The sequence below is a fragment of the Macrobrachium rosenbergii genome, chromosome 22 (genome assembly GCF_040412425.1).
Source record: "Macrobrachium rosenbergii isolate ZJJX-2024 chromosome 22, ASM4041242v1, whole genome shotgun sequence".
Taxonomy (NCBI): Eukaryota; Metazoa; Arthropoda; class Malacostraca; order Decapoda; family Palaemonidae; genus Macrobrachium; species Macrobrachium rosenbergii.
Genome location: NC_089762.1, coordinates 46994908 through 47013390, shown reverse-complemented (window position 1 = coordinate 47013390; position 18483 = coordinate 46994908). Strand labels below are relative to the sequence as shown.

At 34.9% G+C, this 18483-nt stretch overlaps 1 protein-coding gene across 1 annotated transcript in view; it reads left to right on the top strand.

Moving 5' to 3' along the window:
* LOC136850841 (putative neural-cadherin 2) overlaps nt 1-18483 on the top strand; it is an 812567-nt gene that overhangs the window by 715521 nt on the left and 78563 nt on the right. The window contains 2 exon segments of the mRNA XM_067124862.1: nt 6394-6475; nt 6478-6557. Of these exon segments, the coding sequence (XP_066980963.1) occupies nt 6394-6475; nt 6478-6557 (162 nt within the window).

Sequence of the window (18483 nt, the reverse complement as noted above, 5' to 3'; positions counted from 1 at the left end):
CTAGCCTCGACAGTTCTCAAGATCTGAGGGCGGACAGAAAAAGTGCGGACGGACAGACAAAGCCGGCACAACAGTTTTCTTTTACAGAATACTAAAAATAGAAGAAAGAAAATCGTTATTTTCGTTGCAAATTGAAAATGTATATTATATTGGAAAAAGGTTTTGAAGAAATATGTCATCTGTGTCACCATACTCATACAGAGCATCCGTTAATAACACATTCCTCTGGCGATATTCCTTAGACAACAGATCAGTAGGTTTTGTGAAATACAGTGACAAATGTCCCTTTTTTGTATTCCAACAAGGCTACATTTCCAGTTTTTGTCTTTTTTCCTTCTTAGCTCATTTTTTTTTTTAAATAATTCACATAAAATCCTATCGTTTCTCTCAATATAGTTATTAAAACCATCACAAACTTCAGCGAATCCCTGAAATTTATCCTGAAGTTATTGATCATCCTTCCCAGCTCTTTTCTTTGTAGATAAGTCACATAAAATCCTATCGTTTCTCACAATATAGTTACTAAAACCATCATAAACTTCAGCAAATTCCTGAAATTTATCCTGAAGTTATTGATCATCCTTCTTAGCTCATTTTTTAAAATAATTCGCATAAAATCGTATCGTTTCTCACAATATAGTTAATAAAACCATCGTAAACTTTAGCAAATCCCTGAAATTTATCCTGAAGTTATTGATCATCCTTCCCAGCTTTTTTTTTTTTTTTTTTTTTTAGATAATTCACAGAAAATCCTACCCTTTCTCACAATATAGTGACTAAAACCATCACAGACTTCAGCAAATCCCTGAAATTTATCCTGAAGTTATTGAACTACTAATAATGGGTTGAGCCCCAGACCTCATTTAATATAGAAGTCAGCCATAATGATAATAAGTAAAAATGGCATAAAAAAAAACAAGACGACGTTGCAGTGAGGGAGCCACCTGGTCGGACATTAGCTAATGAGTTTTTAACACGGCGCGAAGTTTTCCTGGCTGAATGACTGGCCTGAGGATTGCAAACCTTCAATGGGCAAGTGCATGCAGACATTTTTGCTGATTAAACAGCATCGCTCTTGGCGTACCCAAGTTTATTTGGGAGTACATTGCCTCAGGCGTGATGGGGCAGAATTCTTTTCAGAATATGAATGAAGTGGGAAGACTTTTTCTTTTTTTTCCCTATACATTTTCGAAAGTTTCTGTATTGATTTTTCTTATATACTTAAAACGAATTCAGTTCAGTTCAACGCGAAACCTGTTCATGGTTATCGGCCAACTAGGGAATGACAAACGCAAAACATATTTCAGTCGTTTGTTTTCAAAACAGATCAATTAGTAAACTATCTGTCGGTCGGTTCCATAAGCCCTCAGGAACACTACTTTTCTCCTGCACCCCACAAGCGAAAGGCGTTCGAGTGACTTTTAGTAATCCTGTCCGCTTATCTGACGAAGACGCCTCCCAATAGCTGTGTCAGCATGAGGCTCATTTGCCAAGTAAGTATGTTATGATTGTGTTTCATTCCTCTTTCCGGATCATGTCAAGATTAGCGAACCCAACATCTCCATGTCAAGAACAGCGAACCCAATGATCCCCATGCCAAGAATGGCCAACCCCTACCGGTCCGAACTCCAATTCCACATGAGGGCTAGTACTGAACACGGCGAAACGCTGGTTCATCTACAATGTTTCGCCGTGTTTAGTACTAGCCCCCGGGGGTGTCAAATATATCTCGCCTTTTAGTACTAGCCCCTGAGGGATCAAATGTCTGGTCCCGAAGTGTTCATGTCTAGAACAGCGAACCCGATTATTCCCATGTAAAGAAAAACGAACCCAATAATCTTCTTGTAAAGAATAGCGAACCCAATAATCTTCTTTTAAAGAATAGCGAACCCAATAATCTTCTTGTAAAGAATAGCGAACGGAATAATCTTCTTGTAAAGAATAGCGAACCCTGCTGTGAGTGGGTTCGCTAATCTTGACATGATCCCTCTTTCCTAACCCTTAATTTTATTTCCACCAATAATTTTATCTCCCATTCTTCCTCTTTCTGTTTGGAAATCCTTTTTATTTGCAAAACCAAGAGAAAAATAACGCTCATTATCGAGATCCTTGCGATCATACAATTTTCCGGTCCGAGCGAATTGTTGTCGTTGAACTTGACATACCCTTTCGCTACTGTCGGATATGTCAATACTGACCTGTATTTTACTCGTTCGCTTATCACGTGGGTATGTGATTGTGTTTAGTAAAGTAAAATGAAACGAAGCCTACGTTTAACTTAATTGGGAGTATCTTCGCTTGCTTTCTGCGTAGCCCAATAATGTCGTGCTGGCAAAATGTCCGAATATCAGAGGCTGAATGCATTCGGTTAATAATGCTTTGATATATATATATATATATAATATATATATATATATATATATATATATATATATATATATATATATATATATATATATATATATATATATATATATATATATATATATATATGATATATATATATATATATATATATATATATATATATATATATATATATATATATATATATATATATATATATATATATATATATATATATATATATATATATATATGCGAAATGCAGTTGAATATTTCTCGCCTAAGAAATTGAAACCTTTTCAAATATAATGGACGTGATCTCTTCGCTGAAGAACGTATTGCTTCACCTGCGATTTGGAAATTCACCTTTAGCATACAAAGTCAACTCTCTCTCTCTCTCTCTCTCTCTCTCTCTCTCTCTCTCTCTCTCTCTCTCTCTCTCTCTCTCTCTCTCTCTCTGTGCCATATTCATTTCAACCTTTCACATATGAAATTAATATTTTCGTGACGGATAATGAGACACCATACATTATTCATATCCTAATAACAGCGCCGGTGAATAACCCCCCCAAAAAATTCTTGCAATAGCCTTAGTATTATTAATATTCGGTGATCGGCTGATGGCCATTACGGAAAATATTCTCCCTGGCTGAATCCAATTGGGTATAATTGTTGGAATGAAGACGGAAGTCAGCCTGTCCAGTATGATATTCAGGCCGTGGGAGTTTGGTATTTAAAGTTATTATTGTATCGTGATCTTTGGTATTTAAAATTACTATTGTATTGTAATCGTTGGTGTTTAAAGTTGTTATTGTATTGTAATTGTTGGTATTTAAAGTTGTTATTGTATCGTAATCGTTGGTATTTAAAGTTGTTATTGTATCGTAATCTTTGGTATTTAAAGTTATTTTATATTAATCTTTGGTTTTAAAGTTATTGTTGTATCGTAATCTTTGGTATTTAAAGTTAATATTGTATCGCAATCTTTGGTATATAAAGTTATTATTGTACCGTAAACTTTGGTATTTGAAGTTATTGTTGTATCGTAATCTTTAGTGTATATTTAAAGTTATTATTGTATCGTACTCTTTGGTTTTTAAAGTTAATATTGTACCGTATTTAAAATATTTTGTATATAAAGTTATTATTGTTTCGTAAACTTTGGTATTTAAATTTATTGTTGTACCGTAATATTTGGCATTTAAAGTTATTATTGTATCGCAATCTTTGATATTTAAAGATATTGTTGCATCGTAATCTTTGGTATTTAAAGATATTGTTGTATCGTAATCTTTGGTATTTAAAGTTATTATTGTATCGTATTCTTCACTTGATTTCCTTTTTGAATGTCGTAAGGTAAGAACGCCGAAAAGATAATCAATAGTCATCGTAGAATATAAACTGATTTACAGTCAGAGACTTCAAACCAGCTTTATTTGGCGTTAGTCAGCAAAGTTTGGTTACCTGGTCTTATCTGGGATGAAATGTTGACCAGTTCCACGTTACGGCATAGTCAATGATTTAAGCGCTAAGTTTTTTATTTTTTTATCATATCAGAACTTATACGAAGTGGGTGGAAATATGATGCTTTGAGAGACTACTGTACATTACTTATTGGTGTTCTTGTGGAGATATCATGTGTCACAAACCTGCATTTCATTATTCCCTCTTCTTATTTTTCTGTAAAAGAAAACTATTGTGCCGGCTTTGTGTGTCCGTCCGCACTTTTTTCTGTCCGTCCTCAGATCTTAAAAACTACTTAGGCTAGAGGGCTGCAAATTGGTATGTTGATCATCCACCCTCCAATCATCAAACATACCAAATTCCAGCCCTCTAGCCTCAGTAGTTTTCATTTTATCTAAGGTTAAAGTTCCCCATAATCGTGCGTCTGGCAACGATATAGGCCATGCCATCACCGGGCCGTGGTTAAAGTTTCATCGTCCACGACTCATACAGCATTATACCGGGACCACCGAAAGATAGATCTATTTTTGGTGGCCTTGATTATACGCTGTTGCGGCTGTACAGAAAACTGGATTGCGCCAAAGAAACTTCGGCGCGTTTGTTACTTGTTCCTTCACGCTCCAGATTTAAACCGAGTAACCATGTTTCCAATGTCTGGCTTATATATTCATGCTCCAAACTTAATTTTTCAGGTCTTGCTTTTTTTTTTAACTGTATGTCTATGTTTCTCTTAGTTAATATTCAGTAGCTGTCATTTGTTTTCATATTTCGTGACTTACGTCATGATTTATGTAACATTGATAATGTATAATGTATGACAGCCTTTATTGAGGTCTTTTGTACTCGTTCTCGAGCGTAACTTATGCATGTTTTCAAATTCGTAAAAAAACTCTCTCTCTCTCTCTCTCTCTCTCTCTCTCTCTCTCTCTCTCTCTCTCTCTCTCTCTCTCTCTCTCTCTCTCTCTTCCTTGGGTGTACGTTAACCCTTTTAATTGTTATATCCCACCATCCACTTCTTGCAAACTGGAACGTTCAATACATGGTAAAATTCAATGGTGGGAAGGAAATTCTTTCCTCTTATATGTCTAACACCGCATATATTATAAACGTCAGCAATCTTTCTCAAGATATCTCCCCTATAATTATTTCTTATTTAAGTATAATATACGTAAGGCTGTTATTCTGCATATATACAATAGATTCATAAATAGGTTTCAAGACAAACTGACATTTAGGCGCATGTATATAGCATGTGGTCCACTGGGTTATTTACTCTATAGCACAATATTTACCGTGGTTAGTGGATAGCTTAGCCTGTGGGTAATGGAGACGTTTATGGTGAAGGTATTACGCCGCACCATACTGTTCCTGTTATGTATTATGCAGGCGAGTATTATGGGAAAAGCTCTTAGATGTATTTTTTATCAAGGTGATGTGAACAGAATATTAAATGATGTCGAATGGCAACGTATTATACTTGAAATTATTTATAGCGTTATGTTTTGTGTATAAAAAAAGGTAATGTGATAAAAATTAATTCATATATATATATATTATATATGTATATATATATATATATATATACATATATATATGTATGTATATATATATATATATATATATATATATATATATGTATATATATATATATATATATATATATATATGTATATATATATATATATATATATATATATATATATATATATATATATATATATATATATATATATATATATATATATATATATATATATATATATATATATATATATATATATATATATATATATATATATATATGTGTGTGTGTGTGTGTGTGTGTGTGTGTGTGTGTGTGTATGAAACGATTTTAAATGAATTAACTTTCAAAAGCTCTTTTTGGTAACTCTGTTTTGGTTACGCCTTCATCCACTTACGTATTTGAGCATTATGCTGGACCAACATTATATACATTTATCTTGGTTCATGGTACATATAGTGGTTATGAACCATTAGGACAGAAGTTGCACTTTACCTGGCCAAGGGTTTGATTTTCAGTTCACAAGATTTATGCCTGGTGATTTATTTCTACTATTTGTGAGAAAACTGCTACTTGGCTCGTTTAAACTAATATATCATTCTGGTGTTTAACAATTGTTGCCTTCAAGATGTGTTCGCATCGTTAGTTAAGACTTTGTGTCGAGGTAAATAATATTGATGTTCCCTTATTTTTTTCAAGCAATTTTAATTTTTTTTTTTTTAATTAGTAATCTTGGCGGAGATTTGTGTTTTTTTTTTTTTTTTTTTGAGCGAGTTGCTTTGAGATTCTGAATGACTCACAGTCCCCAGCGCTGAATGACTGGCCCTTGGCCCTTTGCCTAAAATCCCATTTTCTACATATCCATTTAACCTTGAAATTCCTCGTTAAATTCCCCGATCTTAAATGTTGACAGTTAACCTTTTCAGTGCTGAATGACTCACAGGTCCCAGTGCTTGGCCCTTTGCCTAAAATCCCACATTCTACATATCCAGTCAACCTTGAAATTCCTCGCTGAATTCCCCGATCTTAAATGTTAATTTTTCAATCTTGTTTATTTTTAGCACGAGCTGGTCGTGGCCGCCGAGGCCGGAGGTCGAACTGTGCACACGATCGTGCAAGTGAGCGTCGAGGACATCAACGACAATCCCCTCACTTCCTCGAGGACAACCTCCAGGTCACCGTCATCGAGGAGGAGGACACAGACCTCCCTGCCACCATTGTGAGGGTGAGTGCCACCTGCCTTGAGTTCTGTCGCCATGACGGAACTCGTGAGTGCCACCTGCCTTGAATACTGGATTCTGTCGCCATGACGGAATTCGTGAGAATGTTTGTTGATTTATCATGATTTTAATGGGTGAATTTCACCTTTAACGAAGTTCATTTCAAAACGTTTGTATTTGTTTAAATGGTGGTAATGAGTGAAGCTCATTTATTTTTTGTGGTGGTAATGAGTGAAGCTCATTTATTTTTTTATGGTAATGAGTGAAGCCCATTTATTTTTTGTGGTGGTAATGAGTGAAGCTCTTTTATTTTTTATGGTGGTAATGAGTGAAGCTCATTTATTTATCTGGTGACAATGAGTGAAGCTCATTCATTTTTTCTGGTGATAATGAGTGAAGTTCATTCATTTAATTGGTGACAATGAGTGAAGCTCATTCATTTTTTCTGGTGATAGTGAGTGGAGCTCATTCATTTAACTGGCGTTAAAGGGTGAAGCTCATTCATTTAACTGGTGACAATGAGTGAAGCTCATTTCAAAGGGTTTATGTTTATTTAACTGGTGATGAAGAGATAGATATATTTGTTTTTTATGGAAAAAATTATGCGTTATGGGATAAACCAGTAATTTGGGAGGGGGAGGAAAATATTTCGGACCCCCAGGCCAAGAAGCCATTTACGTTCCGTGCATAATAGGGCCATTAGGAGTGACTTGCCCATTTTAAACCCGCCCCCTCTATGGGACCGGGTAGGAGGGGTATTTGTATTTCCGACATTGTGTACGAGTTTTTGTGCTTGGAGGGACATATTTTAATCCATATATTCGGCTGGAGAGGGAGAGCGTTTTTCATCCGTGTTATTGTCGTGGTACAAGGTTGGGGGGGGGGCATTTGGAAGCGCAGATGCTGCTATGTTAAAAGTTTCATTTTTTGAGTGTGCTTTCCCATGTTTGAGAGGGGCCATAATTGTGTATATGTATATGTATATATGTATATGTATATATACAGTATATATATGTATGTGTGTATCTATATTTATATATATATATATATATATATATATATATATATATATATATATATATATATATATATATATATATATATATATATATATATACATATTATATGAATGTATATATATATATATATATATATATATATATATATATATATATATATATATATAGAGTATATAAATATACACACACACACACACTAACTAAAGTTTCACCTCAAGATATTCATGTAATGAATCGTAAGACTTCAAAGCTAACTGAGAAACGGCATCTTTCTTAACCCGGGGGAGAATGATAAAAAAAAAACTTATCTTTTGCGTTTAGCAGAAACATAATCAAACGCTAATTGCAATAATGGATTTCCTATCTGATGTCTACCTTCCATCAACAGATTTGCAAATGATGGACGAGGGTAAACCTCGTCAATAATTGCGGTGCATGAGGGTTTCTCTCATAACTATCCTTGCAAACTTGCAATAATTAGCATTATAATTTGTGATTAGGAGAACCTTCATCAAAAAACACACATCATCTGGTTTCAGTATATCATTCCTTTTGATTTCCCAAATTAAAGTCCACCCAGTTAATCCAATCAGGTTCCCCATTATCAGGAAAACATATTTGCGCTTTGAGCTGTGCACTTTTTTCTGATTTATTTCGCAGGGTGATTGAAGGTGGATGATCAGCGGTTAGGTGATTAGGTATATCCAATCAAATCGTTTGCCGGAGAGGAAATCACTCTTTCGTCATCTCGGATTTATTTGTTTATGTTGACGGCGGTCATTTGCGGGCCTGCCAAACCGTTTCTCTTATCTGGTGTGCTCAGATCGTCTCTTTGGCTCCGCTCGGTAAATTGTTGATTGGTGAAGAATCATTTCCATTTCCCTTAAAAAAATAGATAATATGAAATCAAATAAAATAAAATAAAAATAAAGTTTTTTCCCCATGGTACAAGTGAAAGTGGATTTTTTTTCCGCTCGGCAAATTGTTGATTGGTGAAGAATCATTTCCATTTCCCTAAAAAAAAAAATAAAATGAAATAAAATAAAATAGAATAAAGTAAAGTTGTTTCCCCATGGTACAAATGAAAATGGATTTTTTTTTCCCCATCGCTAAATTGTGATTGGTGAAGAATTGTTTCCATTTACCTTTGAAAAAAATAAAGTTGTTTTCCCCAAGGTGCAAATAGAAGAGAATTTTTAAATTTTTTTCCGCTCGCCAAGTTTTGAATGGTGAAAAATGATCCCCATTTCCGTTTTAAAAAAAAATAAAGTTGTTTTCCGCACGGTACAAAAGGAAATGAATTTTATTTTTTTTTTCCGCTCACCAAGTTGTGAATGGTGAAAAATCACCCCCATGTCCCTTTAAAAAAAAATAAAGTTGTTTTTCCCCATGGTACAAATGAAAATGACATTTTTTCTGGGGGGGGAACATTCTTGTCACGCAATAATAAAAATTCTTGTTTTTTACTTTTTATTTTTTGTTTCCGTTCGCCAAGTTGTGAATGGTGAAGAATCATTGCCATTTCTCTTAAAAAAAAAAAAAAAAGGTTGTTTTCCCCATGGTACAAATAAAAAGGATAATTTTTCTTGGGGAGAACATTCTTGTCACGTAATAACGAATTTTTTTTTTTACTTTTATTTATTTATTTATTTATTTATTTATTTATTTATTTATTTATTTATTTATTTATTTATTTATTTATTTATTGCTTTGTTTCCGCTCGCCAAGTTGTGAATAGTGAAGAATCATTGCCATTTCTCTTTAAAAAAATAAAAGGTTGTTTTCCCCATGGGATATTGCTTCCTCGGGTGTTGGGAGGAAACATCCTTGTCACGTAATAATACCATGTTCGTTGTTTGCTTTTTTTATTTCTTTATTTTTTTTATTCTTTTATTTTATTTTTTTTTATGCCAAAGCTGAGGCAATTCAGCGTCCTTGCCTGTCACTGGCCGGCAGCTAGACAACAATTCGGGAGCCGCCGAGGAATTTGTTATTGTCTGAGAGCTTGAAGAGATTGTCATGGCACGCTCCATGGTAGAGTTCCTTTTTGCAAGATCTTCGTCTCTGTTGGTTTGTCGAGTCTGAAGGTCCACACAAGTCGTCTGCTTCTTTTCATACATTGCCATACCTAGTTATATTTAATAACTGATTAGTAGATGATGTTACATTATCAGAACCGGAAGTATATTGTGTGACTGCTGTAGCAAATTGAACTTCATTCGTTATCAAGAAACATTTGCAGTCGTCTGAATTTTTAAGTAAAAAATGTGCCGAAGTTTCTCCGGCTCAATCGAGTTTTCCGTACAGCAGCTACAGCGTACAATCGAGACCACCAAAAGAAGATCTATCTTTCGGTGGTCTCGGTATAATACTGTATGAGCCGCGGCCCGTTAAACTTCAACCACAGCCCGGAGGTGGCATATCTTATATCGTTGCCAGAAGTAGGATCATGACTAACTTTAAACTTGAATAAAATAAAAGCTACTGAGGCTAGAGGGCTGCAATTTGGTGTGTTTGATGGTTGGGGGGTGGATGATCAACATACCAATGTGCAGCCCTGTAGCCCCAGTAGTTTTTAAGATCTGAGGGCGGACAGAAAAAGTGTGGACAGAAAAAAGTGCGGACGGACAGACAAAGAAGCCACAATAGTTTTCTTTTACAGAAAACTAAAATACTGATTGAAGAGATGTATCATATTATAATGAATAAAGTATACAAAGCCGCCTGGACTTGAGCTTACAGATGGATATAATAGTTGTGAAATCTCAAAATGCGAAAACCGAAATTTTCCCAGTTGAATAAATCCATATTTGAAATTTTCATGGTAACCAGTAATTCATTTTGAGTACAAAGACAGCGAATTATTTTTAAGAAACCATCAATTCTAATAATGACTTAGAATATTTCATTACCTTCTTCGCTTACGAATAACACAGATGACATAAAGTATGGTTACCCTAATTTTGCAAGATGAATGAATCCATATATTAAATTTAAATACTAAAGGCAGCTATTATAACACCGATTTCAGCTTTACGGTCATAATAACCAATAATTCATATCAGATATAAAACCAGCGAATTAATTTTAAGGAAACGTGAAATCTAATAATGCCCCAGAAAATATCATTATTTTCTTCGCTTGCAAACAACATAAAATGATAAACTATGATTTTAGCTTTACGGATTTATTCAGGGCGTTATTGAAAGGACGTGTCATCCCGGCTTCGGAGCCATTATGGCCGAGTGAATATAGTTCCGGGGTCCCTCTCCGCAATGGCGTGTTTTAATAAATTGGAAACTCTCGTCCGCCAGATAAGGTTTGTTGATGAATCTGTTCCCCGATGATGGGTTTCTGTTGTTCCGCGCGGGTAGTATTATGAGAGAGAGAGAGAGAGAGAGAGAGAGAGAGAGAGAGAGGGGACTTGTTGCACCCATGCCAAAGAATTCTTTAGGGGTAATGGTATTGTAACAAGAGAAAGCTGTTGTTTTAAAAGAGAGAGAGAGAGAACTTGTTGCACCCATGCCAAAGAATTCTTTGGAAGTAAGGATATTATAACCAGAAAAAGCTGTTGTGTGTGAGAGAGAGAGAGAGAGAGAGAGAGAGAGAGAGAGAGAGAGAGAGAGAGAGAGAGAGAGAAAACTTGTTGCACCCGTGCTAAAGAATTCTTTGGGAGTAAAGGTATTATAACCAGAGAAAGCTGTTGTTTTGAGAGAGAGAGAGAGAGAGAGAGAGAGAGAGAGAGAGAGAGAGAGAGAGAGAGAGAGAGAGAGAGAGAGAGAACTTGTTGCACCCATGCTAAAGAATTCATTGGAAGTAAAGGTATTATAACCAGAAAAAGCTGTTGTTTTGAGAGAGAGAGAGAGAGAGAGAGAGAGAGAGAGAGAGAGAGAGAGAGAGAGAGAGAGAGAGAGAGAGAGAGAGAGAGAGAGGACTTGTTGCACCCATGCCAAAGAATTCTTTGGGAGTTAAGGTATTATAACCAGAAAAGGCTGTTGTTTTGCACGGGTATTATTATATGAGAGAGAGAGAGAGAGAGAGAGAGAGAGAGAGAGAGAGAGAGAGAGAGAGAGAGAGAGAGAGAGAGAGAGAGAGAGAACTTGTTGCACCCATGCTAAAGAATTCTTTGGAAGTAAAGGTATTATAACCAGAAAAGGCTGTTGTTTTGAGAGAGAGAGAGAGAGAAAGAGAGAGAAAAAACTTGTTGCACCCAAGCAAAAAGAATCCTTTGAAAGTAACGGTATTATAACCAGAAAAAGCTGTTGTGTCAGAGAGAGAGAGAGAGAGAGAGAGAGAGAGAGAGAGAGAGAGAGAGAGAGAGAGAGAGAGAGAGAGAGAGAAAACTTGTTGCACAAATGCCAAAGAATTCTCAGGAGGTAAAATTTTATACCCAGAGAAAGTTATTATTGTTTAACGTCTTATTTGCCAAGACCTTTAATGTCTGGCCCCATTTATCAGTTACTGACTCAAATGAAAAAAAAAAATTCATTTTACTTAATAAAAATGTTCAATAGCAGAAAATGGGTATATAATTTATAAATCTTGTCTAGTGAATTTCAAATCAAACACCTGAGTTCTTTTATAGTCTCATGAGGGATCATAGTATGTAGCCATTTTAAAAAGTTCCGGTTACAGCTCTGTTGTCATGGCAAGGCTGCCATTGTAGACCTGTTATGATTATTGAAATTATACCTTCTTTCGTGAAAAGTATTCTCTTAAGGGTGAACTCCAAGACAAATTCGAATACTTAGTCATCCTCGATTTTATTATGCGAAAATTCAATAAATTAATCATGAAATGTTCTGAGAACCTGAATATTTAAATTTCATAGAAGTTCTGTTTAGGAAAAAAGTGGATAAAGTTTTTTTTTTATTAATAAGGCATATGAAAACCTACTTCTCGAAACCCCAAATAACTTCTGATAAAATATATAAAATATTTGCATACAATCGTGGATATAAAAAAGTGATATTTAGACAAAAATTCGATAAAATTTTTTATTAAAAAGGCAAAAGGTACCCTACTTTTCTAACCCCAGAATAACTTCTGATAAACTATACACAAGCATTCCCGAATCTTTTTAACTTAAATGCCACCCATTAAAGAGAACAAAATCGTAAAACTATGAGCCATAAAGCCAAAGGAGAGAATATTAAACGAGAGAAATAACCCTTAAAATCGCACTAAACTTAATGACGGGAGGCAGCTCTCTCGTCGATCGTAAAACAGGACACTTAACATAAAAACAACTTCCACCTCACTTGGAGCCAAGGAAAAAGGGTGCTTACCATCCTCATCCTGGCATTCGGACAGAAAACGGACTCGGGGTTTTAAATAGGTGGTTCATATCCAACATCTTCTCAAAACATAACAGACACCTCACACGTCTCGACTGTCGACCTAACCCGCGCAACGTCTCCTCGCTGCTGGGGGAAGGGGCGCTGGTGACTGGTACAATACATGTACCTACGCTACCGGGGTCTAAGCGATGACAGGCAGGGCAGCCGATCGAGAATACAAAGTCTGCCCCAAAGCCAAATCAAAGTCCTTCAAAAAGAAGGCATCTTGCTTACCCCATACAAATGGGAAAAAAGAAGAAGATTCAGCCAGTGAGTGCAGATTATTGTAGCAGGAGCCAAATTTAGTTATAAAGTTGGGTCTCATGAATGAACACAAACAGTCACAAAGATTGTCCAGAAAGTTTAAGCTATGGCTATGCGAATGAAAATCCTCGATTTTTGTGGTATTTCAAGACATCTCTGGGAGAACAAACCTGAATATCTTAAGGCACATCTACTTATTAGTGTACTTGCTTTTCCCTGTACATTCCTCGATGCTAGCACACTTTCCTAGATCTCCCTCTTTCTTTCCAGAACGTCTGAATTTTATTCTCTCTGCATGATCAGACCATCTCAAAACATGTTGGTCAATATATATATATATATATATATATATATATATATATATATATATATATATATATATATATATATATATATATATATATATATATATATATATATATATATATATATATATATATATATATATATATATATATATATATATATATATATATATATATATATATATATATATATATATATATATATATATATATATATATATATATATATATATATATATATATATATATATATAAATAAATCTTCCACAAGACGATATGGATAAGGAGATGTTAAGATAGATAGACAAGGAGGCTACTGTTTCTTTTTTTCACATAATATATTATCATCTTGATTTGTTATGACTTCAATTTATGCTGGTTAACTAATCCTGATGCATTTATTTTGAAGGCAGAATTCTGTAGACATGAAATAATCTTACTGTGAACGATTTTATGATGCTATTTTTTTTTACATTTTTTCATCTTTTATATCAGTAATGTACATGGATAGGACAGATAGATGTAAATAGCTAGAAGGTTAGACTCAAGTCTCTATCTCTGATTTCTAGACTAAGAAGTCGAGAGAGAGAGAGAGAGAGAGAGAGAGAGAGAGAGAGAGAGAGAGAGAGAGAGAGAGAGAGAGAAGAGAGAAATAACTTACTTTCGGGACTTGAATCATTCCTCTTCTGTTGACTCTTTCTGAGAATATGTACGCATAAGTTTTTTTTTTTTTTATAAGGAAATAAGCCTTCGACATATTTATTTATGAAAATGGACATACCATATGGTATACATTTAAAGACTCCTGAACCCAGATATCTCTCGAGATTCTTGTTTTGAATTTCAAATAAAAGAAAGAATGTTATTCCTCGTATACGCAGGTTGAGAGTACACAGTTCACCCCGAGGTTTCAGAGAATCTGAAATATAAAATACATAGCATCTGTATTTACTTAAACAGAACGATGCCGTGTTAGTTTTGTGGATGGTCTCCTCCAACCACTTGACTTTTGTCAGAACAGAAGAAATTCTTGAGGAAAATGGCGGTCGGTTCTGAAGTACACCAATTTGACATGCGCTAGAATTCCATAAGAATTTACACACACATTCATTATATATATATATGTGTATATATAATGTGTGTATATATATATTATATATATATATATATATATATATATATATATATATATATATATATATATATATATATATATATATATATATATATATATATATATATATATATATATATATATATATAATACATATATATACATACATATATGTATATATAATTAGCCATACACCAAGTCTTGTAGGATGAGGTCGCGTGCCTCATACCTCACATCTCTCTCAGCCTTTTTATTTGCGTGCAATTGCAGTAAGGCACTCAGATCACGAAAACTCTTAAATACAAACGATCATGCGTATAAAGAGGTATTCCTGATGAACTATTGTGCATCATTAAGGGTTTTTTCTGTGTGTGAAAATAGGCATATTTATTTCGAATGTGACCACATTAGTGATGGTCTGCTGCTATAGTGGTTAGTGTCGTGGCATGCCACTCGGATGTCGCGGGTTCGCGTCTCCCCCAGGGCGATGAAAATCACTGGCTCTGTGTCATGATCAGTTGCTGCTGTAGTGTGGGGTCTGCGGTGGGAGGTTGAAACCAACATACTTTGGAAGCTTAAAGACTTTCAAGTGAATGGCCCCTTTGGTGCGCTTGTTCCGTGTGAATAGGTTTCATCTACTGAAATAATAATAATAATAATTAAAGCTCTCTTAAATTACAAATGAAAGCATTTGATTAAAGCTCAATTTCTATGAAAGACATTTAATGAAGGACAGAAATAAAGTCATTGAAATGCTGCCAGTTCCCTAATCATCTATTTACCAGACAGTTTTCTATTTAATTAATAACTGACTGGAAGTCTTATCTTAATTAGTGATCAGCAGTGAGGGTTTTCGGGGATTGACAAGTGCATTTAAGAGCTGAATTTTTCGACGATCTCTTTATCTCTCCACTTGGTCTCTTTCGAACAGAACATAGAATTTGGGCCAAAGACCAAGCGCTGGGACCTATGAGGTCATTCAGCGCTGAAGTGGAAGTTGAGAGTAAAACGGTTTGAAAGGCGTAAAAGGAGGAAAACCTCGCAGTTGCGGTATGAAACAGTTGTTAGGAAAGGGTGGATAGCAAGACGGAAGAAGGAGAATATCAACGGAGGTACAGTAAAAGGAACAAAAGGGGTTGCAGCTAGAGGCCTAAAGAAGGGACGCTGCAAGTTGAGAGATGTTGTTATTGAAATTTTTAGTTAAGAATAAGTAGATCCCCCCCCCCCCCCCGCCCCCCGTCTTCATCCTATATTCTTGCCAGCTGTTGACGGAAAAATAGGTCTGCTGAAAATGTAGGCAAAAATGTGCAAAAATATAGTACGGATTTAGGATATCTTTAGTATATTAAAGTATACTTTTTTATAGTATTTTTATGTATATAATATATGTATAATTATTTTTTTATTTTCATAGACCTTTGGCCATCAATTCTATGGTTGCATAGAATGATACAGGAAAACTGATGAAAACCAGTAAGCTCTGTAATCTCTATTGAAGGTGTTATTACAGTTTGACTGTTAGCAGCGACCCAGTGGCGTAGCCCAGGTGGCGCCAGGTGGGCTATGCCCCCCCCCCCATTTGACATTAAATAGTTGTATTAATTACAATAAAATTCCTCTTTATAGATGAAAATTCATTTAGATATTTTTTCCTTTGCAATAACTATCTTCATTTTATATATTCTACATATAATTTATCTATTAGGAGTATTCATTTATACATCTGGAGTTTATTCCTGTTTAAGAATCAGTATCTTGTGTAAAGTTTTTGACTTTATATTCTTATATTTATCAGTACCCTAATCCCTCAGTTTTTAATTTGAATATATATATGTATATAATACATATATATATGTGTAGTATATTTATATATATATATATATATATATATATATATATATATATATATTATATATATATCATCAAAAATTTGTGCAATATTCAAAATCGTCTTGACTGTTTGGCCCCCCTCCAATAAAAAATCCTGGCTACGCCACAGCAACGACCCCAGTGTACATCTGCACTTTAAACAAAACTAAAAGCAGTTGAACTTAATCGTTAACAGTTCCATTTAGAATGAAATATTTAGCACTACCTGCGCAAAAAATGAAAAAAAAAAAAAAACTGCCACGACCTTGCATTCTAACAAGTACAAAGTATAAAACCAGTAATCGAGAAGGACATGTACTTTTTTGATATTCTCTGTCTCTGCTTCAACTAGTTGACTAAGGGTCTAGTATCACTGTCTGTGTGAACCACGTAATAAGAAGGTTGGCATTATATAACCCCATTTAAAAACAGGTACGTAAAAGAAACAGTAAGAAGTGATCTAGGCTTCAAAATTCATTGAGCCTTTTAAGATACCCCTGAAATTGATAGTCAGATTTTCGAATAACTTGCGCTTATAACTCAATAAATAATGCCTCATTTTCACTATCTTAGCGAATTTGCATTTCCAGCGTTACAGCATTATATTTCATCAAATATACATTCCGTCTTATTATCGGGAACCAGGATTCATCAAGAAAAACAAAGTTGATACGAATGTTAAAAAAAAAAAAAGCTTTTCTACACACAAGGGCATATTTTAGACGCTCTCGCGTCAGCCTGACTGTATTTGACATTACAAGAGACGTGTGGGAAGCAAGTATTCCTCTCCTGTGCTCAAGAGAACGTGACCAATTAAAAAAGATGCTCTCAGGTCCACTTCCAGAAATGGAGTGTCGTTCAGGTCTTCGGGTTTTCTCTTTTAGGACCCATTAAAACTTGCATTAGTAATTTCCTGTTTCATTCTGGATACTCGACGCCCCCGTTTTCCTTTTCTTTAACCCCTGTCCTTATATTTAAGAAAGAATTAGGATTAGTTTAAGGAAAATGACTCCTGTCCTTATATTAGGGATTAGTATTCGTTTAAGGAAATGACTCCTGTTCTTATATTTAAAAAAATTAGTATTAGTTTAAGGAAAATGACTCCTGTCCTTATATTAAGGATTAGTATTAGTTTAAGGAAATGACTCCTGTCCTTATATTTAAATAAGAATTAGTATTACTTTAAGGAAAATGACTCCTGTCCTTATATTTAAAAAAAGAATTAGTATTAGTTTAAGGAAAATGACTCCCGTCCTTATATTTAAATAAGAATTAGTATTAGTTTAAGGAAAATGACTCCTGTCCTTATATTTAAAAAGAGAATTAGTATTAGTTTTTTTAGGTTTGAATACTAATGAGGGTTTGTTAGTGGATGATTGTATCATCTGCAATTTTTCCTTTACTTAAAAAGTCGGTGTTAGACGGATTTTAATCTTGCAGCATTAAACTAAATCAACCATAATTAAAAAAAAAAAATGTTTCTCATGAAAGGGATCTGTGTTGCAGCAAATTTCACACGTTTATCCATCTATTCGTTTGCAAGCCTCGTAGGGGGAGTAGCGCCGTCAGTGCACCTAACGCGGTTCACTGTAGGCATTACTTAAGGCGTTCGTTTGGCCCCTAGCTGTAACCCCTTTCATTCCTTTTAGTGTACTTCCATTCATATTCTCTTTCTTCCATCTTGCTATGCACCCTCCCGAACAATTGTTTCAGAGTGCAACTGCGAGGTTCTCCTCCTTTTACACCTTTCGAACCTTTCTACTCTCAATTTCTCTTTCAGCGCTGAATGACCTCATAGGTCGCACCGCTAGGCCTTTTGCCCAAATTCTATATTCATTCATTCATTCCTTTACGAGTCTTATTTAAGCTGTTTTCCTTTTGGATTATGTCGCGAGAAGACAGAACATGCCTCGTGAAGTCTCGCTCAGGCACGTTCTGCAAACGTCAGTGCCCTGATGCAGTTTGCATCGGCTGGGGCATTGATGCCGTGGGATAATTCCCCGAAGACGGATGAGAGGGTA